General features: G+C 40.7%; 1 protein-coding gene across 2 annotated transcripts in view; it reads left to right on the forward strand.

Moving 5' to 3' along the window:
* The window catches only part of Stk3 (serine/threonine kinase 3), a 212,174-nt gene that overhangs the window by 9,014 nt on the left and 180,616 nt on the right, over positions 1-22,544 (forward strand). The window contains exons 2-4 of one of the 2 annotated variants that reach the window (XM_075961214.1): positions 8,815-8,895; positions 10,517-10,645; positions 16,417-16,531. In XM_075961214.1, the coding sequence (XP_075817329.1) occupies positions 8,815-8,895; positions 10,517-10,645; positions 16,417-16,531 (325 nt within the window). Of the gene's footprint in view, positions 1-8,814; positions 8,896-10,516; positions 10,646-16,416; positions 16,532-22,544 lie in introns of those variants that run through there. The other variant, XM_075961213.1, reaches the window with a different exon arrangement.

Raw genomic sequence — 22,544 nt, forward strand, 5'->3', positions numbered from 1 at the left:
TATTGGGGAAATTGTTAAGTGTTTGTTCCAAGGATGTTTTAAATATCCTATTTAAGACATAGAATATTATACAGGTCACTTTAGTTCTCTGAAATCATCAGACCGAGCGTACTATAATTAGAAAGGAATGCAAGTTGCACTCGTTGAACTTCATTGAGTAATTATATTATTTGAGGAAGACAAACTGAAGATAACAGAAAATTTTCTGAATTCTGCCTCTCTTGAGCCACATAATATGTCAGTTGTTCCTTCTCCTGTTTCTTGTGACACTGGTTTTCTTAGTGATCACTCATCGCTTACAGCTTTTGGACTTGGCTTCACATGTATACTTATTATTCATACATTCAGTAATTATTGATTGATTGCTCTCTGAGTGATGAGTGGGAAGTAGTGAGTACGTGCATGTGTAGGTGCGCGTGTGCACGCACGCACGCGCGCGTACACACACACACACACACACACACACGCAGCTGGAACTCTCCTAGGGAAGTGGAAGGAGGCTTTTCTGATGGGGTGATTTGTAGATGCAACAGGACATTGAGAAATTCAATTGGAGGGCGGCAGTTGTGGCAGCGGTGGTGCTGGTGCTGGTGGCAGAGGGAAAGCTATGCAAATGCCTGAAGGGGGATTGAAATGAGGCCATTATGGCTGGGTTGTAAATGGGAGAAAGTGGTTGGGATGATGTCAGAGACGGGCAGAGGCAGTGATGCCAGTGATGGAAGGAATGTGGATTAAACCAGGATGTTGTGGGCTGTCATTAAAGGGTTTAAAGGAGGGTTTTAAGAAACTTACATTTTAAAAAGACTATTATGTTTACTCTGGGCAGATTATGAAGGGTTTATAATAAAAACAGAGGCTGGAGAGCTGCCTCAGCCGTTAAAAACACTCAGTGCTCTTGCAGGGGACCTGAGTTTGTTTCCCAGCACCTACGCAGCAGCTCACAACTCTCTGAAAATCAGTTCTATGCAATCTAACTCCCTCTTCTGGCCTCTGTAGGCACCAGGCATGCACACAATGTGCATACATTTATGTAAGCAAAACACTCATAAAACATAAAATAAGAGTGCACACAGAGAAACAGGCAGTGGAGAGAGGAGGAGAAGTGGACAGATTTATTTATATTTTGGATTTAGAAATGAAATATTCACTGATAGCCAATGTGTAGTGAATGAAGAAGGCAGAATAAATCCTGACTTCTTGTTTGTGTTTGAGCAACTTGGAAGTTAGGGTTGGGGGAAGTAAAAGCACAGGGTTGGCAATAATCTTTGTCTTGGAATTCCACACTGCCAGAAAAATTATTGGTATCAATCTGAAGTGTGATATTAGGGGATTCCCTCCAAAGAGGAAGCAAGTAAGTAGGAGACAATGGGCACTAGCTTCGTGTTTTTTCCCCTTCTTGCTTTAACCGGATTAAAGAATAGAAGCATAGCTAACTTGTTTTAGGTATGTTCAGATGTGATGGTGACCTGCTGTGTAAAGAAGCCTTTTCACTGCGGTACCAAACACTGCACAGAACAGCTGTATTGCAGGTAAGCTGCTCTAAGATAGACACATTTCTAATGACCAGGCAGAAACACTTCTCCACAAAGTAGCATTATGTTGGCATTCACAGAATAACCTGTAGTTACAACAGGAGCCCCTGTCCCTTTAGCCCTCTGTCCGTCTTCTCATTGAACTAAGGTTGTCTGGATTGCAGCTGCTAATGGTTAGTGTTTATTTCTTTTAATTTATTGGTGTTGCAGAATGGTGAAAATCTGTCTTGACTATTTTGATTTCATTTGATATTGGATTGTATTTATAAGCCACTTCCTCTCACTTTCTGTTCGGTTCTCCCAGTGGTGTCATTTATACAAGCATACAGGACAGAAGCTTGCTTCTTTCCTGTTACTTCTTATGCCTGGCTTAAGGTAATGACTCAGGTCTCTTCCTTCACAAGGAAGGTGCTGTTGAGGGCGGATGGATTTTCACCTGCTGCAGTTCCTATCTTTAAGCTCAGACTGTCCCATCCTTTGTCAGTCATTTTAGGAGAGAATACAGCCCTGAGGGGCTTTGATTATTTTCTTGCCAACTGGGACAAAACACTTAAGACTCATTTGGTATATTTCCTCTTCCAGATTTGGAGTTTACCATTTTTCCAAGAAGCTCTGGTTTATTTTTGGTGAAAAATGGTATATTAAAACTCTAATCCTGGCACTAATTGTAGGTAGGAGAACCCAGTAAGTCTTTCAAATGCCAGTACATTCTGTCAAATATGATGGCACTAACAATTTTGAGCTAGTGGTTTTAATAGGAATGGCCCTCATGGGCTCATATATTTGAATGCTTGGTCATTAGGGAGTGACACTATTAGAAGGTGTGGCCTGTTGGAGTATGTGTGGCCTTGCTGGAGAAAGTGTGTCACTGGAGGTGAGCTTTGGGGTTTCAAAAGCTCAAGCCCGGTCCAGTGGCTGTCCTTGCTGCCTGAGGATTCAGATGTAGAACTCTCAGCTCCTTCAGCACCATGTCTCCTTTTGCCAGCATGCTTCCCGCCAGGATGATAATGGATTAAACCTCCAAACTGTAAGCCAGTCCTAGCCAAATGTCTTCCTTTATAAGAGTTCCCGTGGTTATGGTGTTCTTTACAGTAATAGAGCATTGATTAAGACAGAGCTCCTTTCTGCGGATAATGTATAAATCACATGTATTTGTAAAGTTTTGAGTCAGAAGTTGGGTATGTATGGACTCATGGCACACTAGAGACTGTAGACTTTCACTGTTCTCTGTTTACTCTGATCTGAACTCTCGGTTTCACCTTTAAATGTTTTAGGTAACTACTTGGAAGTGCAGAGTCTAGAAAAATAAAAGACTTACTATTATTGGTAAGGTCAGATTTCAGGACTTAAGGTTTGAATAGAGTTTTAGCTTGCTGTTTCTTCTGTAATTAAAAGTGTATCTGTGTACAAAGTAAATGTAGAGGACTTTAGAGTTCTTACATTTTCAACACCTACACAGTTTAGATTATAGAGACTGAAGATATTTTATTGCTTTGAACAAAATTTGATATGTTTTTCTAGAGATTAAAAAGATTCTAAGGAATGGAACCGCCATGGAACATAGAGAAGACGTTTCTCTCACCTGCCTGTTCCTAAATACCTGGCAGCCACTTTCCAAATAATTGACTCGGAGGCTTAATATAAACCGTACATGCTGGGTCGATAGGCCAGGCTTGTTACTAGCTAACTCTTACACTTTAACCCACATTTTTTATTTATGCTCTGCTGTGTGGCAGTGTTTTTGTTAGCAAGGCACGTTCATCTCCTGCTCCCTCTGCGTGTGGCTGGCACCTCCTGACTGCCCTCCTTCCCATCATCCTGAGTTTGGTCGCTCTGCCTATACTTCCTGCCTGGCTACTGGCGAATAAGCGTTTTATTAAACCAATCCGAGTGACAAATCTTTGCAGTGTACAAGAGGATTGTCCCACAGCAGAGGTGACCCCGGGTGACATTGCTGTGTAGTTGGATAGCACTGAGGGGTCAAGCAGAGAGATGTCTGTCTGTACAGACTGCTTGTTGATGACACCTGTATACGGCACTGAATGAGAAATGACGTGAAGGTTCTGTTGGGTGTTGATCTTGGGTGCTATTTCAGTGATGGATAAGTGGTTAGTGTTTGAGGTTTGGGGGAGTAAACGAGGACTAGGTGTGACGTGAAAAGAGTGCCTTTGACAGCTTATGTTCTTCTCTCTGTGGTGGATCCATGGGCACATCATGGTGACTGTGTTAAGTGCCATATAGAAGCAAGCTCCCCTCTAAGTCAATATGTCTGTAGCCACGGCTGGCCTTGAACTTGCTGTGTAAGGAGGACGGCCCCTGTGCTGGATTTACAGTGTGCATTTTCAAGTCTGTTTTGTCTATATTTTCTGGACCGACAGATTTTGGAAAATTAGTAATCAGGAAACTGACGGCAGTAAAATGCTTCATGGCAGGGAATATCTAGCCTCATGTAAGTTTCTTATAAGATATTAAAAAGGAATGATGTCACTTTCCAGCTGATTGTTAATAAAATTCATTCTCAGAAAACAAAACCAGAGTTTAAGGAGGAAGCAGAGAAAGGAATCAAGGAATCAAATCTTTTCTCTTTTAGCTCCTTGTCAGGAAACTATCATTTAATAGATTTTTTTTTTTTTGGGCAAAGAGCCCAGTCTGAGAGGAGACAGAGCTAACAACACTTTTATTTTCTGAAAGTTTCTTCTACTTTATCTGTTTTCTTAGGTGGTTTAGGCCATTGTAGTGGCAATAATTAACTTAGTTCCCCGAGTTAATACATTTTCTAATGGTCAGCACATTATGGAGCTTAGTTCTGGGAACCACAGCTTTTCTGCACTGCCCGGCCAGTTATTGTACTTTTCTGTCTTAGTGTATTTGTAAAATGGTGGCTGTAATAGTACTTTTTTGGGGGCTACAGGGCAATTAAATAAAATATAAGTTGTAAAGTGTATGTCTTTGAAGATAATTCCCAAAATGTTTAGAATATGGGGTTGTGGTATTGCCTGTGTCTTTAGGGATATTCATTACTCTCCAAGGGCTTACAAGGACAGCTTTCACTTGGGTACACAAGAGTCTAGAGATAAACATTTACTGAACGTTTATAAATTGTTTAGCTTCTGAAAAGCAAAAAGGAGCAGAAAAAAAATGACCCCTGAATTTTATTAGTTGAATAAAAATGTACTTCCGGTAGTTGACATAGAAAAGACATTTGCTGTTGTAGATTCAAGTCATATTTATCACTGTGTATAGCCTAGAGAATGTTTCTTGTTGAGAATATTTTGATTCTAAAGCCATGGCAGAGAACAAACTCAGGTCCTGAGAAGTGCTGTGTTGCGATGCCCTAGCAACATGTAGCTGCAGCCTCCAGCTTTGAGGTATGCATTCGGACAATGTGCCCGAGACTGGGGAGCTAGAACTGGCTGAATAGAAAGCCTCCTTTATGTCTTCAAAAGCTGCAACTAGGGCAAGTAACCTAAATAAAAAAATAAACAGAAAGATGTCAAATAAACATCTTAAGATTTCAGCTCAGAGCATTGGGCGAACAAGAACAAATTCAAATTAGCTGACAGAGATAGATCATAAATAGCAAAGTATAAATGACTGGAATAGAAATAGAAACTAAATACAAAAGGTCAACGAAGAGCTGAATCTTTAAAAAGACAGAATTGACAAACTCTTATCAAATTAGAGAAAAAGAACAGTCGGTAAGATGAAGAAGATGGGGACATTTCCATTGACAGCACAGAAGTAAAGAAGGTCACCGGGGGTTAGGGAAGCAGCACAGTGAATCCCACTGCCTGCGAGGATCTTAGTGACAAAGAATCCAGACCTCACAGCCTTTCTTCTGTGTTCTGTAAACACTTAAAGAACCATTGCCACTTTCCCTTAAGTTGCGACAAAAAGAATCAAGAGTAAAGGACTTGAAAAGAAAACTTCTCTAAAGAAGATACACAAATGTCCACGTCCTCCATGACAAGATGTCTGGCACCAGGAATCATACAAGAAGTGGGAAAAGAACCATTAAACACTGCTACATTCTTTAACCTTTTAAAAACCTGTGGCTGGAGAGATAACTCTGGTTATGAGCGCTTGCTACTCTCTCTTTTCTTTCTCATTAGTCCTTATGTCTTTAATTGCAAGTATTCGTTGCAAAGGGTCGTTGGTCTGGTTTGAGTCCTCTGGTTTCTGCTACACCATCAATGCTGGGCTCTCTTTGGGCTTCTCTTGGATTTTCTCTTGTTGCCCTGTGTCATGGAGTCCTGCAGCTTTGATCTGCAGGAGGTGCCCCTTTAAGTGCTCCAGCAGGTTACAGATGGGGTGCATGTTGGGATGGGTCAGCGCATGGATAGATGCAGGGTTGGTCGGCCCACTAGCTCTCCCCCGTCCTCACCACCACAGTGAGCTCTCTGGCATTGCCCTGGCTAGTTTGCCCTGTGCAGTGATGAGCAAGAGGTGGGACTGGTTCTTCTGCTCTCATGTCCTCAGGGTTAGCTCATTAACCCCAAAACCATCAGGGCAGGCTCTATGTGTTACCCAGGCGAGATGAAGGGGCCATGGGCCACTATCCCAAGTGCTGCAGCTGGTGAGGGACAGGGACAGCTCTCCTGCTCTTTAGAGCTTAGGACCAGCTCTTCCACCGGCCTCAGGTGGCAGGGTGGGGGGTGTCTCTTTCTCGCACATGCCACCATATGGCAGATGAGAGACAGTGCCAAATCTCTGAAGTCATGATTTTGTCTGGTTCACTGTCCCCCATCCCACAGCTCTACTGTGCTGCCCAGATGAGGTACAGGGCCCGCTTTCCAGCTGCAGCTGGTAAAGGGGAGGGTCTGCTGCCTTGCCTGCTGCAAGTGGCTGGGGTGAGAGGGGGTCTTGCTACTCTTTGGTTTTTAGTACCCAGATGGCAGCTCATTTCCAAGGAATGTAACATCCTCTTTTGGCCTCTGAGGGCATCCATGTGGTACGTGTATACAGTACAGGTGAAGTACTCACATACATAAAGAGGAAAACAAACTGTGGTGGTTTTAATAGGATTTAATAGGATTGCCTCCATAGTTTATGTGTTTGAATGCTTGGCTCTTGGGGAATTGCACTATTAGGAAGTTTGACTGCATAGGTACAATACCTTAAACAAGAATAGAAACATATACACAGTATAACAACAATAACTTTAAATTTATATCATTATACAGTAATCCATACCAGTGTAAAATATTTGAGACTAGTGGTTGTTCAAAAGTAGACTCAACAATCCACTCTTTTTTTTCCTTCTTTTTTTATTGAGAAAAGGAGAAAAAAAACAAGTTTCCACCTCCTCCCAGCCTCCCAATTCCCTCCCCCTCCTCCCACCCTTCTCCCCCTCCCCCCACTCCTTTCCCCCTCCCTCTCCAGTCCAAATAGCAGTCAGGGTTTTCTGCCCTGTGGTAAGTCCTAGGTCCTCCCCCCTCCGTCCATATCTAGGAAGGTGAACATCCAAACTGGCTAGGCTCCCACAAAGCCAGCACATTACATAGGATCAAAACCCCGTGCCATTGTCCTTTGTGTCTCATCAGCCCTCATTGCTCGCCATGTTCAGAGAGTCCAGTTTTATCCAATGCTTTTTCAGACACAGTCCAGCTGGCCTTGGTGAGCTCCCAATAGATCAGCTCCACTGTCTCAGTGGGTGGGTGCACCCCTCGTGGTCCCGACTTCTTTGCTCATGTTCTCCCTCCTTCTGCTCCTCATTGGGACCTTGGGAGCTCAGTCCAGTGCTCCAGTGTGGGTCTCTGTCTCTATCTCCATCCATTACCAGATGAAGGTTCTATGATGATATGCAAGATATTCGTCAGTATTGCTCTAGGATAGGGTCATTTCAGGTTCCCTATCCTCAGCTGCCCAAGGAACTAACTGGGGACCTCGGTTTGGGCACCTGGGAGCCCCTCTAGGGTCAGGTCTCTTGCCAACCCTAAAGTGGCTCCCTTAACTAAGAATTGTGGTTCCGTGCTCCCCTGTCCAACCTTCCTTTATCCCAATCCTCCTGTTTCCCCAAGGCCCCCCCTCCTTCCCTTCTCACTTTTCTCTCCCCATCTCCCCTTACCCCCATCCCACCCCACCCCCAAGATCCCAATTTTCTCCCCGGCAATTTTGTCTACTTCCCTTAGCCAAGAGGATAACTATATGTTTTTCCTTGGGTTCACCTTCTTACTTAGCTTCTTTAGATTCATCTATTGTAGACTCCGTGACCCTTATTTATGGCTAGAAACCAATTATGAGTGAGTACATCCCATGTTCATCTTTTTGGGTCTGGGATACCTCACTCAGGATAGTGTTTTCTATTTCCATCCATTTGCATGCAAAATTCGAGAAGTCAAACAATCCACTCTTTTATCCCATTTCTATACTCTGTCTTTACTCTTTGGGGTACCTACCACCCAGCTTCCAGATCAGTCACACATGGAGTCTTATTCAGTCTTATAAATGTCCAGCCTTAGCTTGGCTTATTTCTTACCAGTTTTTCTAAACTTATATTATTCCAACTACCTTTTACCTCTGAGCCTTTTCCTTCTCTTACTTCTGTATATCTTCCATTCACTCTTACTCCGAGTCTGGTTGGGTGTCTGGCCCCTGATACTCTCCTCCTTTCTTGCTCCTATTCTCTCCACCTGCCAGCCCCTCTTACCTTTCTCCTGCCTTGCTCTTGGGCATTCCGCTCTTTATTAAACCATCAGGTATTCTGGACAAAGAACCACAGCTTCACAGAGTTAAACAATCGCAGCAGAAACAAAAGCAACACATCTTTACATCATTAAACCAATGTTCCACAGTGTAAACAAAAGTAACCCCCTTACAATCATATTCTACAACAGTACTTCCAGCCCTAGATCAACTTCTCAACATGAAAACTTGTTTTCAGCCAAGAGTGTTGAAAGCAGGCAATGTAAAAATTATTTTAAATTAAACCATACATGAAAAGATGTTTTTTATTTAAAATACCAGAAAGAGGAAATAATAACAAATGGCAGAAAACATAAATTGTTTAACAAAGTACATCATGTGTTTTCACTTGACAAATACTTCGGAAACGTTGTCTTTGCTTAAGTTCAATTAGTAACCTTTTAGTTCTATACTAATGGAAGAGGTTTGTATCAGTGTGTGCTGCCTGGGCACATGAGGGACACCACTTGGATGGAGACTGTTTGCTTTATAGCTTTCATATTATTTGATTTTGAACACCTGATTAGATGCTTATTACATTTTTTTGTAAAAGCTTTTAAGGAAGTATTTTCTTTCTTTTCTTTTTAAATCTTATCAGTAAGCTAAAAAAGCTGAGTGAAGACAGTTTGACTAAGCAGCCTGAAGAAGTGTTTGATGTGTTGGAGAAGCTTGGAGAAGGGTGAGTACAAATACAGGAAAGTGTCTCTTGGATAATGACAGCATCGTCTCGTCAGCTGGAGTATGTTTGCTGGAGCTGAGTACTACTAATACCAATTCAATTTGGCAATTAATGTCAATTTTTAAAAATCAGATTATGATAGATATGATAACACTGCCTTTTAGAGAAGTAATCTCTCTCCCTCTCCCTCCCTCCTTCTCCCTTTCTCTCCCCCCCTCTCTGTATATACATACACCCCCCACTCAATTGTTTGTTTGTGACAGGGTTTCACTGTGTAGCCCTGGCTGTCCTAGAATTCACACTATAGACCAGGCTGGCCTCAAACTCATAGAGATCCGCTTGCCTCTGCCTCACGAGTGCTGGGATTAAAGGCGTGCGCCACCACCACCCGGCCTCTACCCTAGTTTTTGAGGAAAGATACAGCCACCTCTTTCCCCAAGTGTGACTGTTATCATACTGTATGAAGTCTCTTCTGAGAGCCTAAGCAGCAGGATGTAGTATCGATTCATTTGGTTAACCATCTTCTTGACTGCTTGTGACAATGCTACTTATTTTAAACATTGTAAATTTGGGAGTGATTATTGCGTGCTTATAATGTTAGGAAACACAGGGAACCTCTATGTCTTGTTCTTTTCTGAGGAAGCAATGTCATGAGAAGACCATGGTCTCTGGAGTCAGAAGATGAAGTGTGGACCTGTTAGTTATGAGTCTGTATCCTCATCTTTCAGTGATGTGAATTATATTTTTTCTTATAATAGAGAGAGAAAAAACCTTGATGATGCTTATAAAACCCTGTCATAGTACCTGGTGTTCTTTTAGAACTCAGTAGCTGTAAACCTTGGTTTGGAGCTGATAATTAAATTACAGAGGTCTTCTTTCTTCATTGTGTCTGCTCTGTAAAGTACTGAATATTTAGTTGACAGACTTTCAAGAGCTGAAGTGGAGATTAAGTCCTTTTATGTGAATGAGCATGTGGTCTTTCTCTTGAAGGGACAATATGGAAAAAAGCGTTTGAAGGGGCTTTGGCTGAGGATTCTCTACTTACTTTAGTGTTAAATGGTTCACAGTAGCTGGGTGTTGTGGTGCCCATTTGAAATCCCACTCTTTGGAATATAAGATCATCCTTGGCTGTACAGTATGTCTAAGGTCATCCTGGGCTGCATGAGATCCTGTCTCAAAAGAATCAAAAAAGAAAAAAAAAAGGTTCACAGTGAAAGTCTTCCTGGGACTTTTGCTCGATTGATCTTTTTCTCTTAACCTGAGACTTGGGCGTGGATTGTTCTTAATTTTCATGCTTGTAATTTCCTTTTCTATCTCTTTAAGCTGCATTTGAATTGACAAACCGTAAGTTAGTCTGCTTGCCTCCTTCCCTCTCCTCCACATCTTGCTCCACCTAACCATAAAAAAATAGCAACTCATTTTCTTTTTATATAATAACTTTTAAGTTTGTAATTTGAACAGTAAAGCTGCTTCATTAACTTATTTTTTCACTTTTGCTTTTGATCATTTACATGATGATTTAAGTTAGAAAATACAGTATGCAAAATGTGCATAAAAGTCACAGTAGTCTTTAATACAATGTTTGATATGAAAAAAATAATGTCTTGGCTTTCTTTTTAAGGTCTTATGGAAGTGTTTTTAAAGCAATACATAAAGAATCTGGTCAAGTTGTTGCAATTAAGCAAGTACCTGTTGAGTCAGATCTTCAGGAAATAATTAAAGAAATTTCCATAATGCAACAATGTGACAGGTATGAAAACATTTCATTCCTTGTGTTCGTTTTGATGACTTTTATTAGTTCTATAATAAGATGTATTTTTTGCCTATGTAAATTGTTACGTCATGACATCGCATTGGAAACAAGACCAGTATTAAAGAACTTGAGGGTAACTTTGTTGAATTGCCCTTTGGACTTACAGCTCTTTGCTAGGAAACAGGGATGATATAGAAGAATACAGGGAGGGGAATAACCAACCTTTCTGTCTTCAGGAAAATTTATGGATGGATATTGTGTTTTTTATATTAAGTAGCTCGTCTTAATTCTGTATTACATTTTTGTTCTTGTTTTCTTTTTTTTTTTTTGTTCTTGTTTTTCTATGCAGAGTTTCCTATATAGCCTAAGACTGGGCTTGAACTTCCCTGTAGCCTAGACTGGCCTCAAATTTGGAATCCTTCTGCTTCAGCCTTCTGAGTTATGGAATGATAGACATGTTCTGCCCTATCTGATATAGAATTGTTTTTTGTAAACTGACTCATTCAACAAGCACTTATAAATCATTTCCTATTGAACAAATACTGTGTCAGGATCTAGAAGTACTAAGAACACTGGGGTCAGTAAATGTGCGCTCTCATCCTGGTTCTGAGGTAGCTAGGTGACAAAAGACAATTCATGTAAAATCTCCAGGTCTGTGCTTTACAGTGGGCACGATCTTCTATTTCAGTGTTGTGGCTGGCCTCACACTCACCGTGGAACTCCCACGCCTCCCACCTTAATTTCCTAATGCTGGGATTATAGGCTTGCACCACCACTCCTGGCCAGTGAGGATACTCTTGATCATCCCGTAGCTAACACTATTCTAAATTATGAATAAGAATATTAGTATTCAAAGATCTTTCTGAAGAGTATGTAGTTTATTTTCTGAAGTTGTGTCTTAGGGTCTCTCTCTTTTTAAATATTTAACTTTATTTTATATGCATTGGTGTGAAGGTGTTAGATCCCCTGGAACTGGAATTATAGACAGTTGTGAGCTGCCATGTGGGTGCTCTGGGTCCTCTGGAAGAGTGGCCATTGCTCTTAACCACTGAGCCATCTCTCCAGCCCCTGTTAGTTACGTTTTGCTCTGTTTAAATCCCGTGATCGAAGCAGCTTGGGGAGGAAAGGGTTTATTTGGCTTATGCTTCCATGTCACTGTTCATCATTGAAGAAGTCAGGACAGGAACTCAAGCAGGGCAGGAACCTGGAGGCAGGAGCTGGTGCAGAGGCCATGGAGGGGAGCTGCTTACCGACTTGCTCACCATGACTTGCTCAGCCTGTTTTTTTCTTCTTTCTTTCTTTCTTTTTTTTTCTTTCTTTCTTTCTTAAAGATTTCTGCCTCCTCCCCGCCACCGCCTCCCATTTCCCTCCCCGTCCCCCAATTAAGTCCCCATCCTTCATCAGCCCGAAGAGCAGTCAGGGTTCCCTGCCCTGTGGGGAGTCCAAGGACCACCCACCTCCATCCAGGTCTAGTAAGGTGAGCATCCAAATTGCCTAGGCTCCCACAAAGCGAGTACGTGCAGTAGGATCAAAACCTAGTGCCATTGTTCTTGACTTCTCAGCAGTCCTCATTGTCCACTATGTTCAGCGAGTTGGGTATTATCCCATGCTTTTTCAGACCCAGGTCAGCTGGCCTTGGTGAGTTCTCGATAGAACATCCCCATTGTCTCAGTGTGTGGGTGCACCCCTCGTGGTCCTGAGTTCCTTGCTCGTGCTTTCTCTCCTTCTGCTCCTAATTTGGACCTTGAGATTTCAGTCCGGTGCTCCAATGTGGGACTCTGTTTCTGTCTCCTTTCATCGCCTGATGAAGGTTAATATTCAGGAGGATGCCTATATGTTTTTCTTTGGGTTCTCCTTCTTATTTAGCTTCTCTAGGATCACGAATTATAGGCTCAATGCCCTTTATTTATGGCTAGAAACCAAATATGAGTGAGTACATCCCATGTTCCTCTTTTTGGGTCTGGCTTACCTCACTCAGGATAGTGTTTTCCATTTCCATCCATTTGCATGCAAAATTCAAGAAGTCCTTGTTTTTTACTGCTGAGTAGTACTCTAATATGTATATATTCCATACTTTCTTCATTCTTCCATTGAAGGACATCTAGGTTGTTTCCAGGTTCTGGCTATTACAAACAATGCTGCTATGAACATAGTTGAGCATATACTTTTGTTGTATGATAGGGCCTCTCTTGGGTATATTCTCAAGAGTGGTATTGCTGGGTCCAGGTGTAGGTTGATCCCGAATTTCCTGAGAAACCGCCACACTGATTTCCAAAGTGGTTGCACAAGATTGCATTCCCACCAGCAATGGATGAGTGTACCCCTTTCTCCACAACCTCTCCAGCAAAGGCTATCATTGGTGTTTTTTATTTTAGCCATTCTGACAGGTGTAAGATGGTATCTTAAAGTTGTTTTGATTTGCATTTCCCTGATTGCTAAGGAGGTTGAGCATGACCTTAAGTGTTTTTTGGCCATTTGAACTCCTTCTGTTGAGAATTCTCTGTTCAGCTCAGTGCCCCATTTTATAATTGGGTTGATTAGCCTTTTACGGTCTAGTTTCTTGAGTTCTTTATATATTTTGGAGATCAGACCTTTGTCAGTTGCAGGGTTGGTGAAGATCTTCTCCCAGTCAGTGGGTTGCCTTTTTGTCTTAGTGACAGCGTCAGCCTGTTTTCTTATAGAACCAGGACCAGCAGCCCAGGGATGACCCATCCACCATGGACTGGGTCAGCTCTGGTCTATTTCATAATCACCTAGCATAGAGCTTTGAGAGAGCCTGTAAGGTAGAGGGCCTGGCTCACAGGTGGTTCTGGAACAGCCGGACTAGAAAGTGTCCACAGCGTTCACCAAGGAGGACGTGAGATGAAGGGAGCAGTTTCCATGCTTCTCATGCTCTGCACTGGGTTCTTACGTTCCCAAACAAATGCTTTGGTTAAATGGTTGCGTGAACACCCATGAACTCAGTAGTGCCTTTTCTTCCCAGCATCCAGCAAAACTGAACTTATATTGAAACTTAAGGCACAGGATGGGAAATAATGAAAAGTGAGATATAGAGGTAGAGTTTGAAAGATGTTGTATTTGATACAGAGCAGTTCAAACTTTTTTAACCTTTAGGTAATGAAGAACCATCAGAGGTTTTTTGTTTGTTTGTTTGTTTGTTTTTTCCCCTCTCTCTGCCTAAGTCAGCAGAAGAGTATGATCAGCCTATTTTTGTTTAAAGGAAGGTAACTGTGTCAACTGGGCAGCTTTATGGAACATTGATTATAATGGGGGATATGGGGAGGCACCTATAACCTGGGGAAGCAAGTCAGAGGGAACCGAGAAACAGTGGGGGTAAGACATTACATTTCAGCCTAGTAGCTGCCTAATAAAATAGAATAGCTACAGCTCAGCCCTAAGTATCAGCTGTTCTGTCTGTTGTTTGTACTTGAAGATTTTGTACAGTTCTAAGTATTTCAGTATACTGAAAAAGTATTCTGAACAGTCTCAAGGCTCTTTAATGTCTTTGTGAATGAAAAATTGAAATAAAAGGAGGAGGACATGGCTACTCCTAAAGTATGGAGAAGATTTTATCGTAGATGTAAGGGAGAAAGCAGGTAGAGGGAAGAGTCCAGGCCGAACATGGCTGGCAGTCTAAATCAGACCATGAGAGGAAAGACGGGGAGGAAGAGCAAGAGAGGAACCACCACCCAAGAGGCTGGAAGAGCAGTAGCCCAAATGGCTTTTATACAGGGATCAGGCTGGGAGAGGGAAGTGGAAGCTCTGCCCCTGGGAGGGAGGGGCTGGGAGGAGCCACAGGTACAGAGGGATTCTGGGAGAACTGGGAGGAGCTTGCTGTCTCTGAGACTTAGCAGTCTCTAGTGTGTGAATGTTGGTGCAGATACCTGTAGAGGCCAGAGAAAGCTCACAGGTTGCATCCAGGGAACTGAGCTTGGGTCCTTTGTAAGAGCAGTGCATGTTCCTGACCACTGAGTTGTGTCTTCTTGTGTCCTTTTGCAAAATTTGCATTTGTTTGTTTGCGTGTGTTTTGATTGTGTTTTCCATGTGCGCATGTAGAGATCAGAGGAGAACTTGCCAGCTTTAGATTTTCATGTAGATCCTGGGGATTGGAGGTGAACAGCCTTTACCTGCTGAGTCATCTCGCTGGTCCTGTAACACTTTCTTATCTTATTCTTCTATTTTATTTCTCTGACACTGACACCTAGTGAAGTGGCCACGCTTTGATAATGGCCATTACAAGATGCGTCCTGTACACGAGCCGTCCTCTGAACAAACTGCGGTTCTTCTAGCTCTTCTCCCCAGGCCATTTTTCAAAGCATCTTCTCTCTCTTTGCCACCCATGGGTTGGAGTTATTAAATTTTTTCTCTTTTTTAGATTTATTTATTTTATTTCATGTGTGTGGGTGGTTTGCTTGCATGTCTGTCTCTGCACTACATTTGTGCCTTGTGCCCGTGGAGGCCCGAAGAAGGTGTCAGATCCCATAGAACTGAAGTCACAGTAAAGCTACCATGTGGGTGTTGGGGATTGAACTTGGATCCTCTGGAAGAGCAGCCAGTTCTTTTAACCACAGAAGCATCACTCCAGCCCCTAGAATAATTTTTAAAATAATTTTAATTAGATGAAATCCTGTCTACCACATCTTCTGGTTGTCCCACTGCGATCTAGTCCTCCTTTAAGATTTGTTTATATAAAGTTGTGTGCAACATAGTTTGTGCTGTTTTATAGTTTAACCCATTTGTGTTTTCTGTGATTTTGAATATTCTGTTTCTTTTGAATTAGGTAAGTGTAGGCAGAAGTTTCTGTCCTGGAAGCTGCTCCCAAATAACTACATAGAGGCTTAATATTAATTATAAATGCTCAGTCAGTAACTCAGGTTGTTACTAATTCTTACATTTTCAATTAACCCATATTTTTATCTATGCTCTGCCACATGGTTTGGTCCCTTTTCTCAGTATGGCATGTCCATCTTGTTTCTTCTTTGTCTGCTTGCTACCCTGACTCTGTCCTTCTTCCCAGCATTTCCTCTTTGGCTCTCCCCCTAACCTTACCTCGTTCAGTTATTGACCAGTCAGCTTCTTCATTAAACCAACCACGGTGACATATATTCACACAGAGTAAAGGACTCTTCCACAGATACTGTATATACCAATGTATGTAGCATATATTTAATAATCAGTAATTGTAATATAGTTTAGTGTTTGATTCTAAGTTTTTCTATCAACAACTTGTGTATAAACAGCTTATTTTTCTCTGGAAGATTTAAACTGTCAGTTCAGAAATACTCTTCAATTGTTAATGATATTGATTGAATATATACTATTTGTGTAAATGATTTTTTCTCAAGAATGGTATGAAGAACAACATGAAAGAAAAAAATATCCAGCTTGGCTTAATTGAAATTTACATCATTTTCAAGTTGAGCATTAATAAAAGCAGTTTTATTTAACATGTTTTTGTTAAAGGAAAATTCTTCCATTTGTTTCTAATATTAAGTAGTAAATACTTCTCCAAAATGAAGCATTATTTTTGTTGGGAATCACTTGAAACACTTGGGCCTCCTCTGGCTTGTAATCTTGTTAACTTTTCATCCGTGAAGTCAAACCTAATTATACACAGTTGCTGGGCTCTAGCTGCAGATGACTCAATGTAAATAGAAGATAACTCATTACTTTTATTAATTGAAACATGAAATGTTGCGAATACTTTATATTAGGATTTAGAAAAAAATCTTTGCATATGAACTGAACATAAGTGTCCTTTTCTTCAGCCCCTATGTGGTGAAGTACTATGGCAGCTACTTCAAGAACACAGACCTCTGGATTGTCATGGAGTACTGCGGAGCTGGCTCTGTTTCAGACATCATTCGGTTACGAAACAAGACAGTAAGTACTTAATATTGCTTGTTAGTCTCATTTTAAAGGTTTCACTTTAGACTCTGACTCGTATTTTGTTACAGAGAAAACATTAATGTGAGAAAGGGGGTTGAGGATAGGCATACATCTTTCTAAGGCAGACTGAGACACCAGATGACCTCACACTGGATGACCTCTCAGGTCCTGGGGACCAGCCATGGCTCTCCTGTCCTTCGAGAGTCAGTATAAGATAGGATAAAAGGGTATAATCTACTCTGAAAGAGAAAGGGAGAATGTAGATAAGATAGAAAGGTAGATTATTGAATCTATTTTTAAAAAGCAACTACTAGTTTTAAATGTTTTATGTTGGATTGGACTTTTGCACATTGTATACAAATTTTATATATTGATACAAATTTGAGATTAATTTTTGAATGTTCTATATATTCATTTCTACTCTTGTTAAAGGTATTGTACTTATACAACTCATTTAAAATGTAATGCAAATTTTTAGTCCTTGAAAATTATTATTACCAATTGTTTAGGAAATGCAGGTTAGTAGTTAATCACCTATTATAATTGAACTTGTCACATTAGGTATGTTTTCAAGGTGAAACAAAGATATAATTTAAATAAGTCATCTTCAAACACTTCAGATATCTATAGAATATGGCATTTAAGATGCTTTAATAACATAGCCTCTTTTTTCTGTTTTTATGATAATGAGACATGTCTGCTACTGACAGCACCAGTCTACTTTAGAGAAGATGATGGGCATCAAGGAAACTCCTAATGGAGTTTGCTTTCTTTGTGGCAAATATAAGCCACTGGGTAAGAAACTGCCCTTGTTTTAACTACTGACAATATACAGTCCTAATTAGACAAGCAGGACACTTGAGAGTGTCTCCCAAATCTTGCCCAGACAAGGCAAGACAGTCCTTCAAAATCCTTATTTTATAGAAAAGTCTATCAGATATTCTAGGCCCATAGGCCGAAGATGGCTCCCCCAATATTGCAGAGGAACTTTGGGTGACTGTCCAGGCAGCCAACTGTTTCTGTCATTTCTCACAATTTTCAAAAGTTGCTTGCCTGCACTTCTTACTTAGTTAATATTATTTTCTTCTTGGGTCTCTGAGGGAGTTGAAGACTAGATAGTTATAGTTTTTCTTGTTTACCAGACGCAGAAAGCAAGTTATGATAGGAACTAAATTAGGTACAATACTTTGGGCTCACAAAGTAGGCTAGATATGGAGCAGATTATCTGAAGTTGTCAGATGCAGATGGACCAGACATTATTGATACATTTATTGCCTGTATATATTGTATATAGTTGTTGTATATAGTTTTTATTATATTAGTTATAGCCTTTTTATTTTAGGCAGGAAAGGGGAAATATAGTGATATTTCCTTTGTGTTTTAATAAATAAAGCTTGTCTGAATATCAGAGAGTAAGACAGACACACTGGCCAGCCATGCAGAGCAGGCAGTGGTGGTACATACCTTTAATCCCAGTAGCCACACTAGTTAGCCATAGAAGCTGAACAGTGGTGGTACACACCTTTACTCCCAGCAGTAGAGAGGAATTTAAGATGGGAGGAGATATCTCAGTTTCATTCTGTGATTCCTGGAGGCAGGATCACCATTTTGGTCTGAGGTAGAGGTAAGAGTAAGTTATTGGCTACCTTGCTTTTCTGATCTTCAGGCTGAACCCCAGTATCTGACAATGGGTAATTTTTATTCGTACTGCAATTATATGCTTAGTAATCTAAGTACAGTAAATGATGACTGGACTCCTGCTTAAACTTTATGACGTTCATTACTTTTCCTCATCTTAATTTTTCTATTACCTTTTATAGTTGGTAAATAGTTGAAGTTATTTTTTCTGCATTTTTAAAAATAATTGAATGTTTTTTTTTGGTTTTTCAATGTCCAACAGATGTGTGAAAATGAGAATTCTAGATACCACACACACACACACATGCACACACACACGAAGTGAGTTTAATGAATGTACTACATAACAGAACCTAACATCTAAGGCTCAGTGACCTTTTAATGTGAGTGGCTAAGAAAAATTATCAGTGAAATGATTTGTAATTCTGTAGAACAGTAAGTAATTCAGTTTCTATATGATGCTATTGCTGTCAAACATGTCTCAGTAAAATAAATTCAGAAAAAGTACATAACTATTTGAATCAATTTGTGGTTAACCAGAGTCATTTTAAAGTTTTGATTGGTGAAATACTTGGACATTTATTGCAGTTTTGTTTCTGTGGAGAAAATAAAGTAAATAAGATTTTTTTAAAGGAAATGAAATAGAAGTTTAAATAATCCCTGTTTTGACAGAGGATTAAATCATCTGTGACATTTTAATTAAGTATCTTAGGATTTCTATTGTTCTTAACCAGCATTTATGTAAATCAGGTGATTCTTGAGTGCAGAACAATTGAAATAATTACACCGCAGTTAGAGGAGTGTTACAAATAATTATCCCGTAGTTAGAGGAGTGTTACAAAATCATTTCAGAACCAACCTCACTCCATTTGGTCCTAAAATGACCAGATGAGAGATGGAGTAGAAGCATGTGAATTAGAAAATTTTAAACATCTATTTTCATGGTTTCAGAATATTAATGTTACTATTTTGAGTACAGAGTAGGTAGTTAATTCAAGAAGTTTCTTTTTTGTACCAATAATTACACACTTTCAAAGTACAGTTCTTATAGATGGACGTGGATGTGACCACGGTCTTGAAGAATTGGCTTTACCACTTAAACTCTGAGAGGTCCTGCCCCTTCATACCCTTTGTAAGGACTCAGCCCACTGGCATGATGGGATCCCCGTATTAGAACAGCCCGGTTACTGTCTCCACAGGGTAGTTTAATATCTATAAGGAGAACCCAAAGAAAAACATATAGGCATCCTCCTGAATATTAACCTTCAGCAAGCGATGAAAGGAGACAGAGACAGAGACCCAAATTGGAGCACAGGACTGAAATCTCAAGGTCCAAATCAGGAGCAGAAAGAGAGAGAGCACGAGCAAGGAACTCAGGACCGCGAGGGGTGCACCCACACATTGAGACAATGGGGATGTTCTATTGGGAACTCACCAAGGCCAGCTGGCCTGGGTCTGGAAAAGCCTGGGATAAAACCGGACTCTCTGAACATAGCGGACAATGAGGACTACTGAGAACTCAAGAACAATGGCAATGGGTTTCTGATCCTACTGCACGCACTGGCTTTGTGGGAGCCTAGGCAGTTTGGATGCTCAACTTACTAGACCTGGATGGAGGTGGGGGTTCCTTGGACTTCCCACAGGCCAGGGAACCCTGATTGCTTTTCGGGCTGGGGGGAGACTTAATTGGGGGAGGGGGAGGGAAATGGGAGGCGGTGGCGGGGAAGAGACAGAAATCTTTAATAAATAAATAAATTAAAAAAAAAAAAAAGAAACAAACCTGGAGCGGCATAAGAGATCCCTCGGGCCTGTGGGTACCGTGTTTGCCTGTCACTGCGTTTGGCAGTGTGTAAGTTCTCAAGAGCTTTAGAAGACTTGCTTTCTAGTACAAGGCCGTTTCCATATTTATTATTGAAAGGACTATAAATACATGTTTCATTTCTTTTTTGAGGTGTTGGGAATTGAACCTAGCCTCCCCCCCTCCATCAGATTGACTCTAGTTGTTTTCATAGTCATAAAACAGTGCTTTCCTGAGAACGTGGCCACTTAGGGTTTATGTGCTGTGTTGTTTTTTGTTACTATGTAATTCTAGTACATACATATATATGAATATACATAAACACTTGGTGTTTTATTTACGTTGGCAGTGCTTATAATTGGCCATGAAGTTTTGCTTTAATTGCTTTTTATTTCTCTCCACATTTCCCAGTTGCATGCAGAACAGCATTTTTTTTAAATGTGTAAGGTGGTGATAAAGTCTTAGTGTTTTTTGAAATATATTTTCAAATCTGAGTTGCATTTATTCTTTTCTGTGGTACTGGTGACGGAATGTAAGTGACCCCCGCGTGCTGCGTCAGTTCTCCACCCCTGAGCTGCACCCAGAGCCCACCCTCTCTTTGTAAATCTTGCTTGACAGTTTCTTTAGCATGGAAAATGCTATCGCCTGACTGTCTAGCTTCTTCGTCTCTTCTACTAAGTTTTGCTGTTGCTTCTTTGAAGATGATCTGTTACTATTTTTAGGATTTAACCTTTGGATTTCAGAAGCTTTACTTTGATGTACCTAGAATAGGCTTTAAACACCTTTTGCAGGTATTTATGTCTTGTTTTGATGAATCTCATGTCTGTCTGTCTGTCTGTCTATCTATCTATCTATCTATCTATCTATCTATCTATCTATCTATCCATCCATCTATCATCTATCTATCAATTATCTATCTATCTATCTATCTATCTATCTATCTATCTATCTATCTATCATCTATCTATCTAATTTTTTTGAAATATATTCCTTGTTTTTATGTACCTAGTATAGTGACTTTATTGATTGGTTGATTAGTATTAGCCATTGTAGAGTTCTTACATTTCTTTTGGTTTCCTTTCTGACTTTAGTGCTGTTGCTGAGGCCTCAGTATGCTAACTAGGTGTTTCCCTACCAGCTGTTTGCCCAGGGCATCTTGTTTCTGCAACTTGATATTTGCCATCAGTGTTGGGAGCCTTTTAGCTTCTGTTACCTACACAGTGCTTGGGTACCCTTACCCTCTCCTCTGGAGTTCTCAGTGTGCACATTTAGTTTAGGTTTTTCTCCTCCCTCCCTCCCTCCCTCCCTCCCTCCCTCCCTCCCTCCCTCCCTCCCTCCCTCCTTCTCTCCCTCTCCGTTCCTCATTTACTTTCTCCTTCCTTTCTTTCTTTCCCTGTCTCAACCTGTTGTGAGTCTGATTCTGTGATCATTTATTTTTTTCTTGATTTTTATTGTTTTGGTCTGTGTCTGGTTATCTGTGAAATAGTGTCTCCAATTCCATCATTCAGGAGGCAGAGGCAGGCTCTATTAATCTTGAACTCTGTAAGTTCAAAGCTAGCATGGTCTACATATTGAATTGTGGGCCACCCAGGACTATGTAGTAAGATTCTGTCTTAAAAGCAATGGAGCTGAGGGATGTAGCTTATTGGTAGGTGCTTCATCAGCACGCATGAAGCCATAGACTTAATCCCTGTGATAGCAACAGCAACAAAAATAGAAATAAAAATAGTAGAGATGATTTGGATCTCTGAATATTGATGTCTTCTTCCACCAAAGACTTTTTGCTTGATTCTGCCAGGTAGCAATTCTGGACCACATTAATTCAATCTGAGCAGAGATAATACGGATGTGGGTTTTAGCCTGCTTTCACATCTAGGGTATAGAGTATAGTTGGTCTTTCTCGTTGGCCCACAAATAATGACACAGAACCTTATCACTAATTATGAGAGCTCCGCCTTTAGCTTGGACTTGTTCCCCACGAGCTCTTTAACGTAATTAACCTGTTTCTGTTAATCTTCATCCTTCATTCGGCTCTTTATTAAACCAGTCAGAAGGTGCCTTTTACACAGTGCCACCAAGTAGGGCTAAGTGGATTCTTGGTAAGTTTGGATTTCTAATATTGTTCCTCCCCATTCAGAATTTGTTCTTTGTCTTTGTCTTCTGGACTTTATTTTTTAATTTATAGGTATCTTTTGAGAAAGCAACCCTTGCTCAGCTTGTTTCTTTGGTTTTCTTTCCTCATTCTTGCTCAGAAAGAAGATGGTGCTTCTGTGTTGTAGAATATTATTTTAGGATGTGTTAAATTCGTTTATGCCATGGAACATTTGTTTAATGACGCAAAGATGCATTCTTTTATGTTGCATTTTGTTTAACTCCGTGAAGCTGTGTTATTTTGCCTTTCTAAAACTCCTGATTGGTCTAATAAAGACCCGAATGGACAATATAGAGGCAGGACAAAGGATAGGCAGGGCTGGCAGTGAGAGAATAAAATAGGAAGAGAAATCTGGGAAGAGGGGTGTTGCTGGATACTGTTTGTTCTTTCCCGGCTGCTTCAATCTGAAGTAATCACAC

Source organism: Microtus pennsylvanicus, chromosome 2 (genome assembly GCF_037038515.1).
Source record: "Microtus pennsylvanicus isolate mMicPen1 chromosome 2, mMicPen1.hap1, whole genome shotgun sequence".
NCBI classification, from domain to species: Eukaryota; Metazoa; Chordata; class Mammalia; order Rodentia; family Cricetidae; genus Microtus; species Microtus pennsylvanicus.